The sequence below is a fragment of the Macrobrachium nipponense genome, chromosome 39 (assembly GCF_015104395.2).
Source record: "Macrobrachium nipponense isolate FS-2020 chromosome 39, ASM1510439v2, whole genome shotgun sequence".
Lineage (NCBI taxonomy): Eukaryota > Metazoa > Arthropoda > Malacostraca > Decapoda > Palaemonidae > Macrobrachium > Macrobrachium nipponense.
Window position 1 is genome coordinate 6,754,557 of NC_061099.1, and position 22,075 is coordinate 6,776,631.

At 39.6% G+C, this 22,075-nt stretch overlaps 2 protein-coding genes across 2 annotated transcripts in view; both read left to right on the top strand.

Moving 5' to 3' along the window:
- Positions 1-17,008, top strand: part of LOC135210074 (uncharacterized) — a 30,337-nt gene extending 13,329 nt beyond the window's left edge. Inside the window, exons 2-7 of the mRNA XM_064242872.1 lie at positions 3,695-3,760; positions 6,147-6,234; positions 11,170-11,274; positions 11,982-12,110; positions 13,468-13,608; positions 15,459-17,008. Coding sequence (XP_064098942.1) covers positions 3,695-3,760; positions 6,147-6,234; positions 11,170-11,274; positions 11,982-12,110; positions 13,468-13,608; positions 15,459-16,582 — 1,653 coding nt within the window. The 3' untranslated portion in view covers positions 16,583-17,008. The remainder of the gene's footprint in view (positions 1-3,694; positions 3,761-6,146; positions 6,235-11,169; positions 11,275-11,981; positions 12,111-13,467; positions 13,609-15,458) is intronic.
- Positions 17,009-19,663: 2,655 nt separating this feature from the next.
- LOC135210085 (low-density lipoprotein receptor-related protein 4-like) overlaps positions 19,664-22,075 on the top strand; it is a 471,815-nt gene continuing 469,403 nt past the window's right edge. The window contains exon 1 of the mRNA XM_064242883.1: positions 19,664-19,860. Within this exon, the coding sequence (XP_064098953.1) occupies positions 19,794-19,860 (67 nt within the window). The 5' untranslated portion in view covers positions 19,664-19,793. The remainder of the gene's footprint in view (positions 19,861-22,075) is intronic.

Here is a 22,075-nt window from a genome sequence, read left to right on the forward strand (position 1 = left end):
GAGAGAGAGAGAGACGAGAGAGAGAGAGAGAGAGAGAGAGAGAGAGAGAGAGTTGGGAAGATTGCTCAACTACTGAAACTAAACTGAAGCACAGGCAATTTTAAAATAGTTTGAGAGAGAGAGAGAGAGAGAGAGAGAGAGAGAGAGAGAGAGAGAGAGGCCAATGTTGTTGTTAACCAAACATAATTTCCTGTACCCTTTCTACGAAAAGTCCGGGCGAACCATCTTTTTCTAGTTTAGATTGCAAATGTTCTAGAGTCTTCTATCATATCTAATTCCTTTCCGCAAGCTTTTCACAAATATGATAAAATGGTAAATAGGAATAATAAAAGATGGTTTGCAAACTCATTTTTTTGTCGCCAGAACTGATAGCATTGCCAACAGCATGTGTCTATAGCAGCGGTTCTTAACCAGGGATGCCTAATGGGTCCCACATGATTATGAGTATTAAAGTAAAATGTATTTTCACATACGTCCTTATTTTCTGAAAAATTAATAAATAATAAAAATATATGAATCAAAATTAAATAAAACATAATAAAAAAATTATAATAAAATAAAAAAAATTAGATTATATTTTTTAAAAAAAAAAATACCTATGTACACACACACCACACACACACACACACACACATATATATATATAATATAGTATATATATATATATATATATATATATATATAGATATTTTATATATATATATATATATATATATATGAGAAATAAAATAAAATTAATATTATTATTATTATTATTATTATTATTATTATTATTACTATTATTATTATTATTATTTCTACAGCAGTGCTCTGATCTATAGATAAATACACATCATATCAACATTGCATTTTAGTTTTTTATTACTTCAGCAATTCAGGGAGCGCTAGAACCGACTGCTGATTTGAAAGGGGGCCATACATTGAAAAGGTTCAAGAACCGCTGGTCTAGTGTCTAACAACCTGCTTCGTAGGATACACTTCAGTGCCGCGAAAGAGAGATTAGTGTTTTTGTGAACTCTTGTACCCCTCTGTAGAGAGAGAATGGAGTGCAGTGTTGGCCAAAGGCCAAGCACTGGGACTTATGAGGTCTGTCGGCTGCTCAAAAGCAGTTGCACTATGAAACAAACGTTATGAGAGGGTGTTTGTTTGTTTGTTTGGCGTTTTTACGTTGCATGGAACCAGTGGTTATTCAGCAAAGGGACCAACGGCTTTATGTGACTTCCGAACCACGTCGAGAGTGAACTTCTATCACCAGAAATTCACATATCTAACCCCTCAATGGAATGCCCAAAAATCGAACTCGCGCTAACCAAGGTGGCACGCCATCACCATACCGACCACGCCACTGAGGCAATTGTTATGAGAGGGTGGACAGCAAGATAGGGGAAAGATAAAATGGATGGAGGTACAGTAAATAATAGAAATGAAATGGGGTTGCATGCCTACAGTGCACTCGCGAGGTGCACTGACGGCACTACCACCCTACGGGATTGTAGTTAGAGAGAGAGAGAGAGAGAGAGATGGCGAAGGACGCCCCCCGAAGGAAGCTCTAGATCGGCTTCCTCGATAGCTGTATTGTCCCTTTCATGAAGGATTGCATTACCATCCTTCAGGAGATTCCTGCGGGGTGAGTCGCAGGATGGTTGAGTTGGCTGAGGGGGAAGCGCAGGACGTTTTCCTAATCTGAAGAGGCTTCGGAACGCCGAGGAAGAGGACTTGAGGACGGCACTTCCTGGACTATTGTAGGACTCCTCAGAATGGAGGCCTTTAGAATCAGGTCGTGGAATCCCTTTGGGGCGGCTTATTTCAAAGCGAGAGATATCCCTGTCACTTCCAGATTTGGTAGGAGAAGGGGGAGGTGGGAGGGGGAGGAGGAGGAGGAGGAGAAAAGGGGGTGGGGGAGGAAAACGAGACGGTCGGGCTGCTCTCAACTAAGAACGAATTCTATTAATTTCTACTCCAAAGCAAAAAGTCGCCGTGTTGACAAGCGGATGCCTGTCCAATCATTTATTTACACAATCATTTATTTATACAATTGTTTTCCTCTAAATAATTATTTCCTTTATATTTCATCATTTTCTCTTTCCGTACTTGAATTCTTAATTTAATAGGTAATATAATAATAACAATAAAGGAAACCTCACAATGAAGTGGGTATCACATAAACAAGTGATCATAACAAACGAACTAAAATTAGGTTTAAGTGTTTAGTTAAAGCAAAGCACAGGAAGCACAAGGGAGCACAGAGGATTCCCACACGAATATGGGGGAGGAGCAACCATCATTTTCATATATAGGGCACATGCTTGAATTTCTAATTGTGAAGGCATCGCAAATGTCAAGGAATTACGAAACTGCCGCAAACAGTTGTAAAGATACTTTAGCAAACGAAAACAATGTAAGATTGTAATGTGTACATATATATATATATAATATATATATATATATATATATATATATATATATAGAGGTATGTGTGTGTATATGTACACACGAGCACCAAAGTTGAAATATATACCTAAAAAATATATTTATACACACACACACACACACATATATATATATATATATATATATATATATATAATATATTATATACACTAGCACGAATTTTGAATGGAAAATATATACCTTAGTTTAACCAGACCACTGAGCAACGGGACCTACAGCTTATTGTGGGATCCGAACCACATTATATTTAGAATTGAATTTCTAATCACCAGAAATAAATTCCTATAGTTCTACGTTGGCATCAGCGGGGAGCGAACTCGCCCTACCAGATTGATAGGCGGGTACGGCACCACTCGTCCACTGAGGAACTAGAGGTTGAATGGAATTGTGCCTCCATGAGTTTGCTTATTTGTATGATGTTTTTACGTTGCATGGAACCAATGGTTATTCAGCAACGGGACCAACGGCTTTAAGTGATTTCCGAACCACTTCGAGAGTGAACATCTATCACCAGAAATACACATCTCTCACTCCTCAGTGGAATGACCGAGAATCGAACTCGCGGCCACCGAGGTGGCACGCCAACACCATACCGACCACGCCACTGAGTCTAGTTTATTGGTCACTTCCTCTCACTTAGTGAGAGACTTAGCATCAGTTGGCTGCGTTTAATTAAGACCGCCCAAAACAGCTGAGTCGACACGAAACAAGCCAAGACCAGTGTGTTTAATTCGTATGTCTATTCACATTTAAAAAAAAAATTAAGGTTAATTCCCCACCTCCGAGAAAGATACACTTCTGATTAAAAAAAAAAATCTATAGTAGATTCACATCAACCGCGTATCTGATGTCTAGGCCCGTCCCTTACGACGCTCCTAATTGGCTGTTGATAAGCCAATCACAGGGCTGGAAACCCTCAGTCTCTCGAGAGAGGTCACATAGGGAGGATGTATGTTCCACCTCTCCTGAGGGGTACTTCTTTCAAAAGTATATCTCAGGAGAGGTGGAACCTACTACATCCTGACTATGTGAACTCTCGAGAGAGACTGAGAGTTTCCAGCCCTGTGATTGGCTTATCAACAGCCAATCAGGAGCGTCGTAAGGAACGGGCCTAGACATCAAATGCATGGTTGATGTGAATTTACTATAGTAGTTATATGCAGACATGATGAGTTAAGGCCATTTTAATTTGCAACTGTGCTGGAGTCTATAATGGATTCTTTTATTAAATTTTTTTTTTCAGAGACAGACCATTATGAAGAGACGCAGAGTTTGGGCTGTGGTACTCCTCTTTCTTTGTGTTGTTAAAGTAAGTATTGCTCTCCTCTAACTGATGGTACTCGGACGCAATGTAGAGTTTAGGTCAAAGGCCAAGCACTGGAGCCTATGAGGTCATTCAGCGCTGGAAAGGAAATTGTCAGTAAAAGGTTTGAAAGGTTTGATAGGAGGAAAACCTCGATGCTACACTGTGGAGTCATTGTTAGGAGAAGGTGGATAGCAAGATGGAGGAAAGAGAATATGAAAGGAGGAACAGTAAAAGGAACAAAGGGGGTTGCAGCCTGGGGCCGAAGGCACGCTGCAAAGAAAATTGAGTAATGCCTACAGTGCACCGCACGAGGCGCACTGACGGCACTATCCCTCGAGGGCGATCAAAATGATAAATATAATAGTTTGGGTAAAAGCGTTAGTTAGTTCGTATTAGGTAATTTAGAACAGGTTTCCAGTAATAATTAGTAAAGCAGTGGTATACAAATCACTACAACTGTAGGAAGCTATTACTAAATAACAAATATGATTCAAAAGGCTTTTTCATAAACATCTAAATCAAGGTAATCAAAGCATAAAAATATATAAATAAATAAACAAATAAACAAATAAAAAATGTCACTGGCGCCCCCATCCCCCCAAAATCAGCGCGGTTACTTTCAGTAATAAACAAAAAATTGAAGCCGTAAAAATAAAAAAAAATACAAGTAAACAAAACCAGCTTTGGCAATAAACTCAGTCAAATAACAGAGGTTTCTGACAATGGCTGAAATAAAGAAAAAATAATTACGATGATAATAAAAAGAATCGCCCCCCCCCCCCCCAACAATTACACAGAGGAATAATTTATCCTGAAGACACGCTAAAAAAAAAATTATAATATATATAATATATATATATATATATATATATATTATATATATATATATATATATATATATATATAAACACTCTTGGGCAATAAGCCCAGTTAGTTTAAAACAGAGGTTTCTGACAATGGCAAAAATAAAATAATAAATAAATAAATAAATAAATAAGAGAAAATAACAACAATATAGGCTACAACAATCACAGCGGATTTATTCCGAAGACATGAAAAATAAAATCCTTGGTCATAAACCCAGTTAAAACAGATTTCTGACGATGGCAAAAAAAAAAAAAAAAAAAAAAAAAAACCACATCGGAATAATCTATTCGGCAGACGCGCTAAAAGAAAGAAAGAAAGAAAGAAAGAAAGAAAAACAGTCTTGGGCAATAAAACCCAATTAAAAACATATTTCTGGAAAAAAAAACTAGACCCCCTCCGCCAATTACGCAGCAGAATAATTTAACCCAAAAGACAAAAGGATTTTACGAGCTGCCATTGTTGACTTGACAATAGACGCCTCAGAATTTCCCGTCATAATTTTATGATAAGTAATTCGTTCAGACGCTGTTTTGGTCTAGACGACTTGTCTGTCCATCGGACAATGCAAAGGGAAAAATGAATATGACAGGTTTGGTGTTTGTTTTTGGGAAGCTGTTCTATACGACTGTATAATTAAAGTTTGCTGGTGTGTGCAAGGAAATATAACATTAACAAACAAAAGACATTGTACTTGTCACAGTAAAAATGATACCGGTGGCGGTGATTTTAAATTGCTGGTAAGAACAATTAAAGAGAAGTAACGGGGTTGCAGCCGTTGGCGGAGTATAAATTCTCACGCTGGAAGTGGCTAGGCCGTGTGTAGACAGGGAATAAATAGTACGAGATACTCCGGAGTGGGTTGCCCTTGGCTTGGCCTAGGCCCTAGCCCTTGGTAAAAGAGGTAGAGGCAGGCCAACGGAGATGTGGCTGAGGACAATGAGGAGGGAGGCAGGAGACGAGTATTGGGGAGATCTTGGGGAGTTAGCCCAAGACAGAATGTGGTGGCGTGAGTTCATAGCGCATCCCCGTGGGTGCCGCAGGAAATGACTGATTGAGTGATTGCTTGATACGAAGGAGGAGGAATATATTATCAACATATTATAAACATTATTGATTGTTCTTACTTAAGTAACTATAGTGATGGTGGTGACAAAAACGATTATAGCCCTAGGCTTTTCTGTACTTGTAAAAGAAACTATGATGGTGGTCATAAAAAAAACGATTATAGGCCTATGCTTTCCTGTAACTGTAAAGGTAACTATGATGATGGTGGCCACAAAAAAAAAGCTGTTATAGGCCTAGGCTATTTATCAAACCTGTAGCTCCAGCATTTATCTAAACAATTTTGCGTAAAACATAAACATAAAATACGTTGACGATGTTATTAAAAACCACGCGACTCATTCTTCCTCTAGTACAAATTTGAGAAGTGAAATGAGTAAAGCGGAGTAGACACTAGAAATGATAAACAATATATATATTATGAATGAAATACCGTCCACTGACCTCGTCTTTATCTCAGGTTGTCGACAGCAGAAGCCTCGGGGCGATCCAGGGCGTCCAAATTGCATTCAGGTCTTCCAACTGGCCCAGAAAACTATGGCACAGACGTAAGTAGTACTCATTTTTCGTCTAGATTGCGAGAGTGAACACGCACAATATATATAATTATTAAAACAAATTCTTCTGTTAAAACAGGATACGTCGATACGAATCAAGTATAATAGACGCCCATTAAAACACTCTGGTTTAAAGTTAAGGACTATATTTCGGTGGAATGACCCCCACCCTTATCAAAGGTGGAGTCAGTCCACCGAACTATAGTTCTTAGCTTGAAACCAGAGTGTTTTAATGGACCTTCTATACTTCAGATATACATAACTATATATAATATATGTATGAATATTTATATATATTGCAATGAATAGCCACGATCGTAATATCGACCATTACAAGCTGCCTCTACAGTAGCCATACTTAAGACTAACTAGTAACGTTGATCTAAAATTCTAAAAATTCAATTCAAATCACGGTACAGGCCTAATGACGTGTTCTAGATAATGGAGTATAATTGGCTATGAAAGTCATGTGATATAATATATGCAGTAAATTTTGGTTTGCGACTAGTGGTAGGCTATAGGGGTTCAAAATGTTAGTTTTGAGGAGCTATACATAGCCGTGTAGGTTACATAGCTCTATAGTATATTGGTCACTCTTCAACATTTACCGAACTGACCTAGAAAATGATTTCAGTGTCCCATAATGCTTAGACTGTTCTGTAAATATTTCTCAATTACTTACTTTGAAATCAGCTTAGAGCAATTCCTGAACTTGGCCAAACTACTACTTTCACAATCGAGTGGTTGAGATGATGTGACGGAGTCGCTGAATGCTGTTTTAGTCCTCGTTGTTTCACTGTTGGTTTGATTTTCAAATTGCTGAAAATGGTAGTACGATGTGCAAGATATGTTTGCTGATTGTACGACACTGCTCATGTTGTTTCAGTAACTTCGTTGCTTCAGTGTTGCTTTACTTATCAAATTGTCGAAAATGGTGTATTAATAAATTACCAAGATAGTACGATGTGCAAGACATGTAGGCTGTACGACACTGCTCATGTTGCTTCAGTATTTTCGTTGCTTCACTGTTGCTTTGATTTTTGTATTGTCGAAAATGGTGTGATAATTACCAAGATAGTACGATGTGTAATATATGTTGCAGACTGTATGGCGCTGCTTATGCAAATGCTCAATGGGGTCCGTATATCAACCGCGCAGCACCCATGTTTGCCTACCAAACTTTTGGCGTAGCCGTCTTTGCTTTTAGTCTTAGTTAATAATAACGGCTTTGCTTTTAGTCTTAGTTAATAATACTCTTGCAGACGAAAGCTCCGTATATCGCTACCATCCAACACGATGGAAATTTGATTACACGAGCGAACACACAGTAAGAACGACCGCCGTCGATAGTACCAATCGCCAGTTCGACGGAACCGGTTCGTATCACCGGTTGGGTTAGACTGAATGACGATAGGCTACTGCCTCCTCAGTCTACACCCCTAGAGCAGTTCTTGGTATGTGAGGGTATTCGCAAATACTTATAATGGATTGTTTGTATAAGGATTGTGTAAAATGGCCGTTATCAAATGAAAAATTACAATGAAATATATACATACATATATATATATATATATATATATATATATATATATATATATATATATATATATATGAATTTTTATCACATCACCGTAATCCGCATACATGTATTAAGCTACAAATGTCCTTTAATATCCAACTCACTCTACCTCGAAATAAATATATTTTCATATATGTTAACCGAATGGGACTTTTTCAGTTGATAATAATTTCGTCCTCTAGTGAGTTCGAACCAGCGCCCAGCGGACAGAAGAGAAATCAGGACTTCAGTGACGTTTTGGAAGCGTGCAAAATTATTGCATCATATACATTTTTTTTTTTTGGGGAAGGGGGGTGTTCATGAGGTACCTTTTACGGAAGGAGTGCACGTGTTGGTATAAGGCCGCCTTAATCGATCGAAGATTTCCTTTCTAAGATGGACTTGGTGGAAGTTATTGAAGGAAAACTCTATTTTTCAAGAAAGCTTGTTAATATTATAAAGATTATACAGAGAAGAATATATATATATATATATATATATATATATATATATATATATATAAAAGCCCGATATCTTCTCCAATCTGGTACCCAATCAACACCTTCGACTAACTACCAGGTATATAACCTACGAGCAAAACCACCCAGGTTCGATCCCTGACGTCAGGTTTGTAAAGGTGGGTAGGCACCTTTTATTGATCGAATATTTGTCAATAATAGAGTTAATGAACGAATATTGTGCGCTGTTTCTAGTAACACAGTCTACTGCGTTATTATTATTATTATTATTGTTATTATTATTATTATTATTACTTCTTGCAGAAAAAAATAACATGCGTATATCAAAATATATTTTGCTTTAATTATTAATAGGCATCTCACACCCCTTGGGAACCGGCTTCGTACCCCTTTGGGGGGGGGAGGGGCGTGGCGCAAATACCCTTGGTTGAGAACCACTGATGTAGAGCCCAAAAAAATAATCATAATAATAATAAAAAGATAGCAAAGATGCAATAACTTTCCCATCACCTCACACTTCATGTTTAGAATATAAATAGGAAGGGGGGGGGGGCATGACGGGGGGCAGGGGGAGAGGAGGCTTAGTTTAATCAAGTAACGCTGGTTTACCTGGGGGGTGGGGCGGGGGAAGGGTCCAAACCCCCTTTTCTTGCAGGGGGAGGGGTTGGAGAGAGAAATCAGAACTAATTATTTAAGAAAGACTAGACGTAAAAATGATTGAATAAAAAGAGACCAAAAAATAAAAAAAGGGAAATAAAAGATCTGTTCTTTTATCAGATTGTGTCAATGGTTTGTCTATTTCTTTATATTTTATCATTTATTCGCTTTCTATACTGATATCTTGACCTGAATCATTATCGTTTTCTGAGATCGTTGCTAGTGTTAATCCTCGTATTCCTTCTCTCTCTCTCTCTCTCTCTCTCTCTCTCTCTCTCTCTCTCTCTCTCTCTTTCATCACTTTTTTTATTATCACAATCACTGTTAATCTTCTAACCTCCTTTTCTCTCCTATCACTACGACCACTACCGTATAGTCATCCATTTTCTTTATCGTAGTATCAATTTTCATATTGTGCTTACTGGTCCTTCCCGTCGGACTTTATACAATTTAGGCCAAAGGCCAAGCGCTGGAACCTACGAGGTCATATATCGCTGACACTGAAATTGACATTTAGAAGGTTTGAAAGGTGTTACAGGAAGAAAACCTCAGAGCAGCTGCACTAGGAATCAATTCTTAGAAGAGGGTGGAAAGGAAAATGGAAGGAAGAATATGTATGGAAGTACAGTAAAATGAATGTCAGGGGTTTCAGCTACGGACCTAAGGGACGCTGCGCTATCCCCCTACGGGGAATTCCCTTTTGAGGGGTGGCCGCCCTCCGAAGGGAAGGAGAACCATCGTGTTTGTATATGCATTTCGTTTAAGGGATTTACGAAATTAACTCATCTTCTTACTGTCTCTGGGTTAGAAGAGTAACCCATATGTATAATCTAACCTCCTCGAGGGTAACCCAGCCTCCCAACCTAATTCTTCCCCATGCTATAAAAATCTACAAGATTATTATTAAGATTATTATTACTAGCAAGCATATGAATACAGAAATTATGTATAAAAATGCGTAAAGTAACTAAGTCTACGGTCGTAACCATCCTCGTTTCAACGGCAGAACCAGATCTGTTTCAAGGAATTCCTTCTCACCTCCACCCCACTATAACCCTGCCAAGTTTCATGCCCATCGGATCATCCGTTTGGCCGTGATTGAATGACAGACGGACATACAGAAATTTTGCTCAATATAGTAAGATTGTTGTTATTTTGGACTGAAGATGAACCCAGGGACGGGTTCGAAAGCTTTGTAAAGTGTTTTTAGATTATATGCGAACTAATAAAATTTTTCTTTTATTACTGTGGACCCCTTAGAACATGATATATACTTTCGTGATAGAAAGTTTTTCTCAATAATGATAATAATGATAATAATAATAATAATAATGGTAATAATAATAATAATAATAATAATAATAATGATAATAATAATAATATAATTAATAATTATTATTATTATTATTATTATTATTATTATTATTATTATTATTATTTTCTGTATTCTGGAAGAACGGGCTATAAAAATCTACAAGATTATTATTATTATTATTATTATTATTATTATTATTATTATTATTATTATTGTAGTAGTACTTTCTCTTTTCAAGACTTACCTGCGAAATCTCCACCATGCTATAAAATTCACGAGATTATTATTATTATTACTGAGAAATAAACCCTTATTCCTATGGGACAAGTCCACAGTGGCCACTGACTTGAAATTCAGGCTTCCAAAGAATACGGTGTTCATTCGAAAGAAGTGACAGAGCGTCATAGTATATACAGGAAGAAGGGATCAGTGATTAAAAAGGAAAAAAAATTAGTTAACAAACTGATAAAGAATTAAATAGAAATGTAAGTAAATAATAAAACACAGGGGGAATTGCTTTAGGTTACTGATGCGTTTCATCTTCTCTTGAACTTTGAAGGTTCCAGCTGATAGCCCTTAGGGAAACTTACGCAGCGATAACAGTAGTATAGCTAATTCACTTAAGGTAGATTCTTGGATGAACCCTATGCTTACACAGCGTTTGTTTGGCGGTCGCTGATTGGCTGGTACCGGGAGCTAGGCAGCTCCCAGCCAATCAGCGGCCGCCAAACAAATGTCTTCTAGGCATAGGGCTCACCCAAAAATCTACCTTAATTGAACCAGCTATAGTAGCAACAACCTGTTAAAATCTTTGCAGAATCAAGGTCTGCAAACCCTTTCATGATATCATAATTGATCTTCCGCTCAATTTACTCTCTTTTATTTATTATTATTGATCGATTTTTCTTCTCCTAAAGAGAGCAAATACGAGGTCGTCGAGGTCATATCTTCCAGGGACAAGGCCTGCAGAGAGATCGTCGACATTTACCTACTTGGTCTGGAAATACGATTGGCGCTGGAAGGTTGGTTACTCTCTCTCTCCTCTCATGCTCTCCTCTCTCTCTCTCTATATATATATATTATAAATATTTATTATTATATATATATATATATATATATATATATATATAATATATATATATATATATATAATATATGTATGTATCTATATACACGTATATATATCTTTAATTTATAAATTTTTTACTCATGTTCGGATCAAACACATCAATTAAAAGACAAGGGCGTTGCCAACTGAACCACAACTACTTAAGATAGCGGGTTCGATCCCAACGTGAGTAAAAAATTTATTTCGGTTTCACTTGTGATTGTGGAGTGATTACTTCTTTGCATGTGAATATATGTATAATAGATATATAAAGATTAGTTATATATGCATTTGTATGTATAATATACAAGTATATATATATATGTATATATATGTATATATATATATATATATATATATATATATATATATATATATATATATGCATATCTTAGCAAGTAACTTACGATGACTTGCTAATAACATACCCAATCGATCAACCTGCCTTTGACTCACTACAATTGACTACCCACCAGGTACATAACAACAGAGTTACAGCACTTAGTAACTGAAAACATTCGTAAAAGTCGTTTCAGCTTCCACAGAGACCGAGCAGAGAGAACGTAAAAGGTGCAACATAAATTCATCATATTCTTATCGATGACCTTTCCTTTGCCATAGAGAAGGCAGCCATCAGTACTCTGACGTCATTATCAGCTCAGTACTTGCATAGGATGACGTCACTGCACACCTACCTGGAATTCTTCACCGAGGCGTGTGACGTTTTTCAAGAGCCCTGCCCACTACCAGGTAGTTATTGACTTGCGTCTCTCGTCCTGTCTACTTATTACTCATTTCTCTCTCCCCAAGGTATCTGGCATACACGCACACACACACCTCTCTCTCTCTCCCCAAATACCTGGCACACACACACACACATACTCTCTCTCGCGAACTTACTGGTATACTCTTTCTCTCTGTCCAACTACGTGGCATATACACTCTCTCCAACTGTCTGGTATACTCTCTCTCTTTCTCAAACTACCTGGCAGACTCTCCCCCTCTCTCTCTCCAACTACCTAGCAAATTCTTTCTCTCTCTCTCTCAAACTAATATACTCTCTCTACAACTACCTAGCAAATTCTTTCTCTCTCTCTTTCTCGAACTATATGATATACTCTCTCTCTCTCTCGAACTACCTGGCATACTCTCTCTCTCTCTCTCCCTCTCCAAGTACTTGGCATACTTGGCATACTCTTTCTCCAACTATCTGGTATACTCTCTCTCTTTCTCGAACTACCTGGCATTCTCTCTCTCTCTCTCTCCAGCTACCTGGCTAATTCTTTCTCTCTCTCTCGAACTACCTGGCACTCTCTCTCTCTTTCTCCAACTACCTGGCAAATTCTTTCTCTCTCTCTCTCGAACTATCTGATATACTCTCTCTCTCTTTCTCCAACTACCTGGCAAACTCTCTCTCTCTCTCTCTCCAAGTACTTGGCATACTCTCTCTCTTTCTCGAACTACCTGGCATTCTCTCTCTCTCTCTCTCTCTCCAGCTACCTGGCAAATTCTTTCTCTCTTTCTCGAATTATCTGATATACTCTCTCTCTCTTTCTCCAACTACCTGGCATACTCTCTCTCTCTCTCTCTCTCTCTCTCTCTCCAAGTACCTGGCATACTCTCTCTCCAACTATCTGGTACTCTCTTTCTCGAACTACCTGGCATCTCTCTCTCTCTCTCTCTCTCTCTCTCTCCAGCTACCTGGTAAATTCTTTCTCTCTCTCTCTCGAACTATCTGATATACTCTCTCTCTCTTTCTCCAACTACCTGGCATACTCTCTCTCTCTCTCTCTTTCTCTCTCCAACTACCTTGCATACACACAAACACACTCTCTCTCTCTTTTCCTCCCCGCCATACTACTTGGTAGAGCTATGTGTATAAAGCAACTTTCGTGCAATCTTTCAAGTTCACCTGTTTTCCGAGTGTTCTTGGTGCCCAAGCTAGATGGAGGCATCGGCTTAGTCATCTCATGAAGCTCTGCTGACGAAACACTCTAGTATCATTTGATCAACCACTACACATTTCAGTGAGTTTACAATACATCGTGTATTTAGGAGTTCTGGTGTTGTTTCACTTGTACATGTTAATCAATGTCCTCCTTTGCAGATAATGGCAACCTGACGAGAACTGGAAACTGCACAGATTCAACGCTAGTACCAGGTTGCCTCCAGTGCGCCACGTACGGGGTACACCTTCTTCTCCTTCCTGTTTCTAACTTGGATTCCAGGTGCTCGTGGCTTTTGAGAGGTAAGGGCGGTCCAGGGGCGTCATTTGGGAGGGGCTGGGGTGGGCACTTGCCCCCCCCTGAAGACACTGGTTCGCGCCCCCCTAGCCTTTGAAATAATTGTAATAGTAAAATTCACTCCGGGATGAATCGTATATGGCTTCAGAATGCTCCGAAATGTGCACAAACTTCAACAATTTCTCGGGTGGGGGTTTGCTCATAGACACCTCCCCCCCCCCCCCCCCCCCACCCCCCCCCCCCCCCCCCCCCCCCCCCCCCCGCCTCCTAGCTAATAGAGCTCGTTTGCTCGCCACCCCGCCCATACCTAGGGTGACCATACGTCCCCCTTTGGTGGGGACAGCCCCTCTTTTTGACTCTTTATCCCCCCAAAATTTGCGGTCTTTGGGGGACGCCCCAATGTCCCCCTTTCAACCTTTCTTATTTTTATGTAATTACTACAATTGTCCTTAAAAATTAGAGACTAATTTTTGTTTAAAATGTCAGCAACAAATAACGTCTGAATAAAACCAATGTCATTGATAAACCTAATTTATCATTTCCTGTTATTGAATATACTTAAAGATCAAATCAAGCCAAAAATACGCCAAAGAATGTCTGTAATTTTCCTTAAAATTTAAAGAATATTTTTCTGTTCAAAATGTCAGCAATAATATCTGAATAAAAACACTAACTGATAGACATTAAAATGTCAGCGATAATGTCTGAGTAAAAACACCGATTGACAGACTTTCTCATTTATCATCTCCTGTAATTGAATATATTTGTATTAAACTTCTGAATTTATAAGGACTCAACATAAGTGCAAGTGCGCATGGGCCTATTATATACTTTTGTCCCCCTTTCGCAAGTCAAATAAATTGTCACCCTACCCATACCATAAGATCTAAACCTTCCAGCCACCCCTCCCACAAGACAAATCTGAAATGGCGTCGCTGTAAAGGACTCATTGAGAAAGAGATGTGATTGCAATTATATGGGGAGCTGTTCTTCTGTAACGTGCAGTTGTTTCTTAATCTGATTAGAATATCATCTTGCACCATTTTTAACAGTAGACCAACAGTTTTTTTTATATATATTTTTTTTATCTCTGTTCAGTTGAAAATATGGATTCTCTTAGATCAACTACAAGTATTACTTTGGACGTTGTTCAGCGAGGCGCTTGAATGTGTGATCTTGCCTCTTTGGTATCCACGTGACATTAAACCATGATCGCTCTGGTGTTACTCATCCTTGACAAAAAAATGGAGATTAAACAAATTAGGCATTTTGTAACGATTTTTCTAAGTGATATCACTGATTAAAACGTCTGTCTGCGTGTTTTTCATATATGCAAGGAAATCCCCCATAAATTCGTAGCTACAATTATCTTAATAAATTCCCCTGTCTATTTCTAGATGAGTTATGTTATGCTCAAACAGCAACTCTAATATAAATGCAATCCAGCTTAAGTAAGGCCCAAATAATTTACCTTGCAATTGTCATCATTTATCTCGAAAAGCTTTATAAAGTCAAATTTCTGCTATACAGCAAAAAAAAAAAAAAAAAAAAAAAAAATTACTTTGTTTTACAAATGATGGTTTTCCAGACATTGTAATGGTATTATCTTGCTATTTTTCTTCAGTGTTCAGTATGTATATAACTGATGTACTGTACTATGCCTATGCTTAAACATTATATTCATAAATTTAATGATAGCACTTGGTATATGGTTGGAAATTTACAGTTTAAATCCAACGTTTATGAATGATTGACGGTCATATGGAACATTAATGTGGATATCCTACTTAATTGTAGTGTATTCTCCTAAATAAGATATGATTCAGAAACATAAATGATACTATTTCCGTTCCAGATTTCCAGGATACCCAAATATATCTAAAGTCCCTGAACACCTCACTCATAAACCGAGGATCTACCACTGCTGCCACCTCTGAATCAGCAAAAAAGTTGCAGTCAACCAATCATGAACTGCCGGAAGGAAAAGTTACGTCTGCAGTCGACGGCGCCTCTGCAACCTTGACTTCCCTTGGATCAACAGAACTGCAATCGTCCGTGAGTGGTACAGAAATGAAAGAACCGGTTTCACCAACCACTCCCCTTGAGTCAACAAGTTTGTTGACAAACCCAACGGACAGACCAACATATGTAATCAGCGAACATTCAGCCAGCATACAAGCAGTTCAAACAGTTTCATCACCCACCTCCTTTCCCCCTTTGGATCAACAGTCAGAGTCGGAGACTGGAAGCTCCGTACCAACAGTCACACCCACTTTGATAACAGAAGATACACAGTCTTTTAATGAGTCTACAGCTACGACTACTTCAAACCTATCCAGTAACCAGTCATCGACCGCTCCACAGTCACTGAGGTACATCGCAGTTTTAAACTGTACTTCCCAAAGTATATTACCAGAACACGAAGCAAAAGCGCAACTTAGTCAGCTTTCAAAAGCATATGAACACGACCTGCTCGTCTTGAGGGAGGGAGAGGTGTTCTTACCAGATATGAGGCAGATGCTGCGATTCCTGCAAACGATGTGGGCGCCCCTTTCGAGGAAGCGAAGGGAGAGCAGAGCAGTGAAAAGGTTTGACCTGAACTTCCAATCTGACCAGCTGCAACTTAGCGAAGACGCTAAATGCAGCTTGAACAAATACGACGATCCGAAGTACCTAACGAACCTGCTGGACGAGTCGACTAGGCTATGGGGCGAGACGCTGGCGGATGTGAATCGACTCTTCTACGTTGCTTGTTACCTGGCAAAAGTAACCAGCGCAACAAACGACGAGACGATAGAAAAGGGCTATTTGAAAAGGTCTAGAGATGCTAGCACAGCGCAACAATTGCAAGACATACTGAATAGCACTTCTACGTACGACGGAAAGATTGGTTCGTTGCAAGTACGTACGGAGGAAGCTAGGTTAAACGTGACGGAGGGGCTTGAAGATAGATCGTCAGTTGTTCATGCGTGCGTTTAGGTAGCTTACTTCAAACCTTTTTTGAGAGTAGTGGATGATTTTGGTAATAAAAGTTGATTGTAAACATTTCTTGGCTTTCATGGTGTAACTCTCTCATTCCTAAATCAATTAATAACAGATTCATTAGTAGGCTGAAGGTTTCGTACTATACATATTCAGTAGTTTTAAATGGTTAAAGAGTTTGTACTCAGGCAACAACTCTGAAATTAAGTTTGATACCTGGGACTAAGAAACGCTTGTCCCGATCAGCTTTCTAAATTAACTTGACTAAAAAGCATGATATCATTGGTTTTTCAAAAGCGAAGGGCCCCGTAGCGGGGTAAGCGCCGTGAGTGCACCTCGTGCGGTGCAATGTAGGTATTATTCAAGGTTCTTTGCAGCGTCCTTTCGACCCCTAGCTGCGACTGCTTTCATTCCTTTTATTGTACCTCCGTTCATATTATTGTCTTTCTTCCATCTTACTGTCCACCCTCGCCTAACAATTGATTCATAGTGTAACTGCGAGTTTTTTTTCCTGTAACACCTTTCAAACCTTTTCACTGTCAATTTCCGTTTCAGCGCTGAGTGGCCTTAGTTGCCCAGTGTTTGGCATGTGTACCTAAAATCTATAAAATCAAGCAAATAACGAAGGAAAACCAGGGGAGAGAATAAAAGACCAGAGATTCGTTAAAGGGAAAATTTATAAAAACCGAAAGGTACGGGACTACTGAGTGAGCCCGGAAAGAAATCCTTGGAACGTCTGATTCGGGTGTCACTTCCTCAGCAAATCAGTTGAGAATAACATTATACAATTGATCTTAGCCTACACACTCATAGAGCGCCTCAGTGGCGTGATCGGTATGGTCTTCGTCTGCCACCTCGGTGGCGGCGAGTTCGATTCTTGGTCATTCCACTGAGGAGTTAGAGATGTGTATTTCGGGTGATAGAAGTGCACCCTCGATGTGGTTTGGAAGTCACGTAAAGCCGTTGTTCCCGTTGCTGAATAACCACTGGTTCCATGCAACGTAAAAACACCATACAAGCAAGTGAACATTCCTAGAGATTAAGAAGCCAGCCTCATTTCGGTCCAAAGTAGTGGTTAAGATGCACGCTATCGACCAAGTCATAGGCCTAATTAACTTCTCATAGTAGATGCTCGAGGAGGTTTATGTTTGACCTTCATTACGATGGTCTCTTTTCAGCTTATGTTCGCTCAGGCGTTAAATAGCTGAAAGATCCCTTGCATTTCAAGTTTCTATCTACCCAACGAAATTTTTTTTTTTTTTGTAGGGAAAAAAAGTTTAATCCGGCCGCTGGTCTAATGAAGCTTGTCTTTTTTTTAAAGAGTGGAAGAGAACAGGGCAGAAATATATGGACTGTACAGTTACAACACCCACATTTGGAAAAGCATGAAAATAGTTTCCAAGAAACCATATCGCCTCTCTTCATGCCAGAGCTATTGCTTTTTATCAGGATTTCAAGTGTAGCCACTGAGAGAGAGAGAGAGAGAGAGAGAGAGAGAGAGAGAGAGATCGCCAGTTGAACTTGCCTTTATTGTTTTCTACAATGGAAAGTAGATTGTGACGAGAAAGTAACAGAAATTCTAAGTAGCTTCGGAGGCAACTAATGGAACTTCGAGATATAGCCCACTTTACTTCTTAGCTGCTAGAGGATGTATAGGCCTAATCTGTCAGGCTCTCTCTCTGTCTGTCTGTCTGTCACCATCCTCACTGCCTCAACAGTCACTTGCACAAGCATTCTCTAAATGACGCTAACCTTTCCCCTCTTGCATCAATCAATTCTGCCTTCCTTCTCGCTTGCACATCCAACAACACTGCATTCACTTCAGTCAGCCTTTCTCTTTTCACTTGCTTCCCTATAATTTTCCATTTTTATCTATTACACTCAAAATTAATTTGTTGCCAAAAACGTTTCAATTATCTGGAAATAAATGTAGCGATAAAAAACAATTGATAACATGGGCATAAGAAAATGAAGACTCCTACGAAGACTCAGCCTTACGCAATCTCTCTCTCTCTCTCCCTCTCTCTCTGAGGCTGCAGAAATTCGACCCTAATGCATCAGACAAATGAGCCTTATTTGATTTTAATGATGCATCGGCTCCATATTTGCGGAGACTGTCATGCGCATTCTTTTTTTTTTTCATACTCGAATGACAGGGTCAAAATTGCATTATAATGACGAATACCTTATTTAAAATCCGGCTCATTGTACCCTCATTTAATTAATTTAATGTTTTATAATATACCGTCACACACATATATAAATAGTATATATGTGCGTGTGTAGGTGAGTAAATGCATATACAAACACACGCAATTAAAACAGGTGTCTTGTTGTCAGTCTCATTTGCAGACAGAAATAACGTCTTTTTATAAGAATTCGGTAGAAAAAATTGCCATTTGTCTTTTGACGAAAGACAAAGCATATCGCACTTGCCTATCCAACGCCCGAAGAGGAACAACTTCATCACAGGCTGTGTAAGTGTATGTATGATTCCGCCACCGAAGCCGCTGTCGAGGTAAGTGTGATGTCAGACTTGGGCGTGGGCAGCATGTATCTTCATTTGCCATAGCGAATTCCTCGGACGTAAACGTTACAGAAGTGGGTTAACTGGAGGGGGCAAATGGAGGGTAGATTATGGAAGGGTTTCGCGAGGGGAGAGAAGAAAGGGGTTCTCTCTCTCTCTTTCTCCCCCCGCGAAATATATATCGTCTAGTTTCGCGCCAACAGCTCCCGGCGATACGACAAGTTAATGTCACTTGATAGCAAAACCCTCTTAGGCCGTGTATACCTGTTGTTCTCCAGCCTTCAAGCGGGTTGAGGAAACACCTGTAAGCGTGCAGGTGTACGTGTGCGCGCGCATGTGCGTGGTGGTCGTTGGGATTTGACATGAGGGGGGAGGGGGTGAAGTCCGTGGGTGGATGGGTGGCCTTGGGGGAGGGGGCGAGTGGGAGGAAGGGAGGGCGGGGTCTGGGGACCGGACGGAGGTTTCACGGTCCCGTCTGAACGACGACGAAGAAGAAGAAGAAGCGACTCTGTCCGAGTCCTCCGACCGACAGTCAGTCAGTCTCTTCTTGTCCAGTGAGGTGAAAGGACACGCCGCCCGCCCGCAGCCGTTCCCCGCTTATCGGAGTAGTCGCTTTCGTGTCCCGGAATAGTGCACATCACACATCCACGTTTGAGGATTTTTTTGAGAGTGTAATGTGAAATGACGGGGAATAAACATCTCCCCTATCTCCTGGCGCTCCTGTGCTGCCTTCAGTATGCCGTCCTAGGTCAGTAGTGTGTGGTTTCCCCTCGCTTCGGTTTGTCCTTTGCGAGATAAGGCGGTTGTTGAGGGGAGGGGGGAGGAGGGGAAAAAAGGGCAGCCTTCAAGAAGGATATAACGTGATAAATGCGTAGGATTGTTTCGCGTTTCCACCTGGGGGAATGGCGGGGATTTACCTTCAGGCCTTTGCGCATTTACCACGTTTTTTATTCTGGCCATTCGGCCGTACCCTTCGTGACACATACATATATGATGCTCCGGCGGGGGAGAATTCGGAAGATTAAAGGAAAGAGCAGATCGTCCTGGAAGCTGTGCGGTGTCCTAGGGTAGCAAATACGCTTGCGCCGGCTCTCTCTCTCTCTCTCTCTCTCTCTCTCTCTCTCTCTCTCTCTCTCTCTCTCTCTCTCTTCGTTTCTCCTGTAACCCTGTTTATCCTGTCTAGAGGTCACTGTCAGTTTGTCTCTCAAACCTTTTGATGTCATAGGCCTAAGTTGATGTTTAACCTCGTCAGCTCAATTCGCTATGTGAAATAGCTGAAGTTATTCACATACTAAGATAATTATTCATTGGTATTTCTCGTGGGATGTAGACAATTGATCGATAATTTTATCCACTTCCTTCAGATATGAAAAGCGGTTCGGGTGAAACGTTGAATATTTTTTTTTTTTTTTTTTTTTTTTGTTTTTTTTTTTTTTTTTTTTAGTTTACCTGAAAGGACATTTAGGCCAGAAATGTGGGTCTGTAGTTTGGCAGGTCAGCTACGAATGTAGGTCTGTGTTTGCTGGGTCACCTAGAAATATACGTGTAGGTCTAGACTTTTGGACCCGAAACCTTGCAAGAAGTCTATATATACTGTTTCCCAGTTTTCCTTTGGAAGAATTTCATATACAATTGAATAATTTTCATGATGGCAATGAATATGTATATAGGTCTATGTTTGGTGGGTCACCCAGAAATATAAGTCCAGATTGAATGGAATCTACACCTTGAATGAAGTCTATGTAATGTTTCCTAGTTTTTCCTTGCACGAAATCTATATGCTGTTAACTAGTTTAACCTTGCAAGAAGTCTATTTACTGTTTCTTAGTTTTCATGATGGCAATAAATATAGGTCTACATATGTTTGGTGGGTCACCCAGAAATATACGTCTAGGTTTAATGGAATCTAAACCCTGAATGAAGTCTACTGTTTCCTAGTTTTTCCATGCTAGAAGTCTACTGACTGTTATTCCTTGCAAGAAATCGATATAGTTTCCTAGTTTTAGTGATGGCAATCTACGGTATTATTTAGCTTTTCACTCGCTTGTACTTTAATAAACGTTTTTTTTTTCTTTTTTTATCTGGGAGTTAGCGAGATACACAGTTGTGTGTCACTGGGTTACCCTGATTGGGTCATCTAGTTCGGCGGAGGAACGTTTGGCGAAATTACTTCAGCTGTTAAACTGTGCCGTTCTTTCTTGCTTTCGGCCGAGCCGTTTTTGCCCTGTGTCGGCTTCAGATGAAAGAAATGTAAGCCGGGTATGTCTCTTCTTCCCAGTTTGTGTGCGTGTGTGTTTGTGCGAGCTCTCTCGGCTTTCTGTCATGTTCATTGCTATGAAGATGATTATGAGCCGCATTGGTGTTGTCATTCAGTATTTTAGATTTAGACGATGACTTAGTAGATAGGCTTCGATGAGTTTTTTTTCTTTTTTATTTAATCTTCACAAAATAAATAGAACGGTGCCTTATTATCTACATGAGATGAAATTAGACCTGCTAATTCATGACGTACTGTATTCTATATCTCAAGTCATTCGCCCCGGTTTACAGTGGTTCTAAGGTAGAGCCTGGCCATTTAAATAGGTCTCGCGTTGGAACTGCACTGAATCTGTTACCATTTAGGCCACACTGACTTTTGATTGTAAAGTCAGCGTTGAAGGGTGAATGGGGCAGACTGGCGGTTTGATTTAGGGAAAGACGTCATCCACCCTTTATCCGGCATTTCCTCATTATGAAGGAGTGAAAATGTATTAGATTTTGTAAGTTAGGGTCGGTTGCCTTAGTGCCTGATTTATTGCGCCCCAGTTATTGTATGTTTGTCTCCTGTTCTTTCTCATTCTTTAGCATTAGATAAAGGTTTCGTCGTTAAGAGTCAATTTACATATTGTAAAGCATGTGTTTTGTTCCAGCGACTTATAATAATCTGAACCATAGGCTATCAGCCAGTGAGTAACCATAGGCTA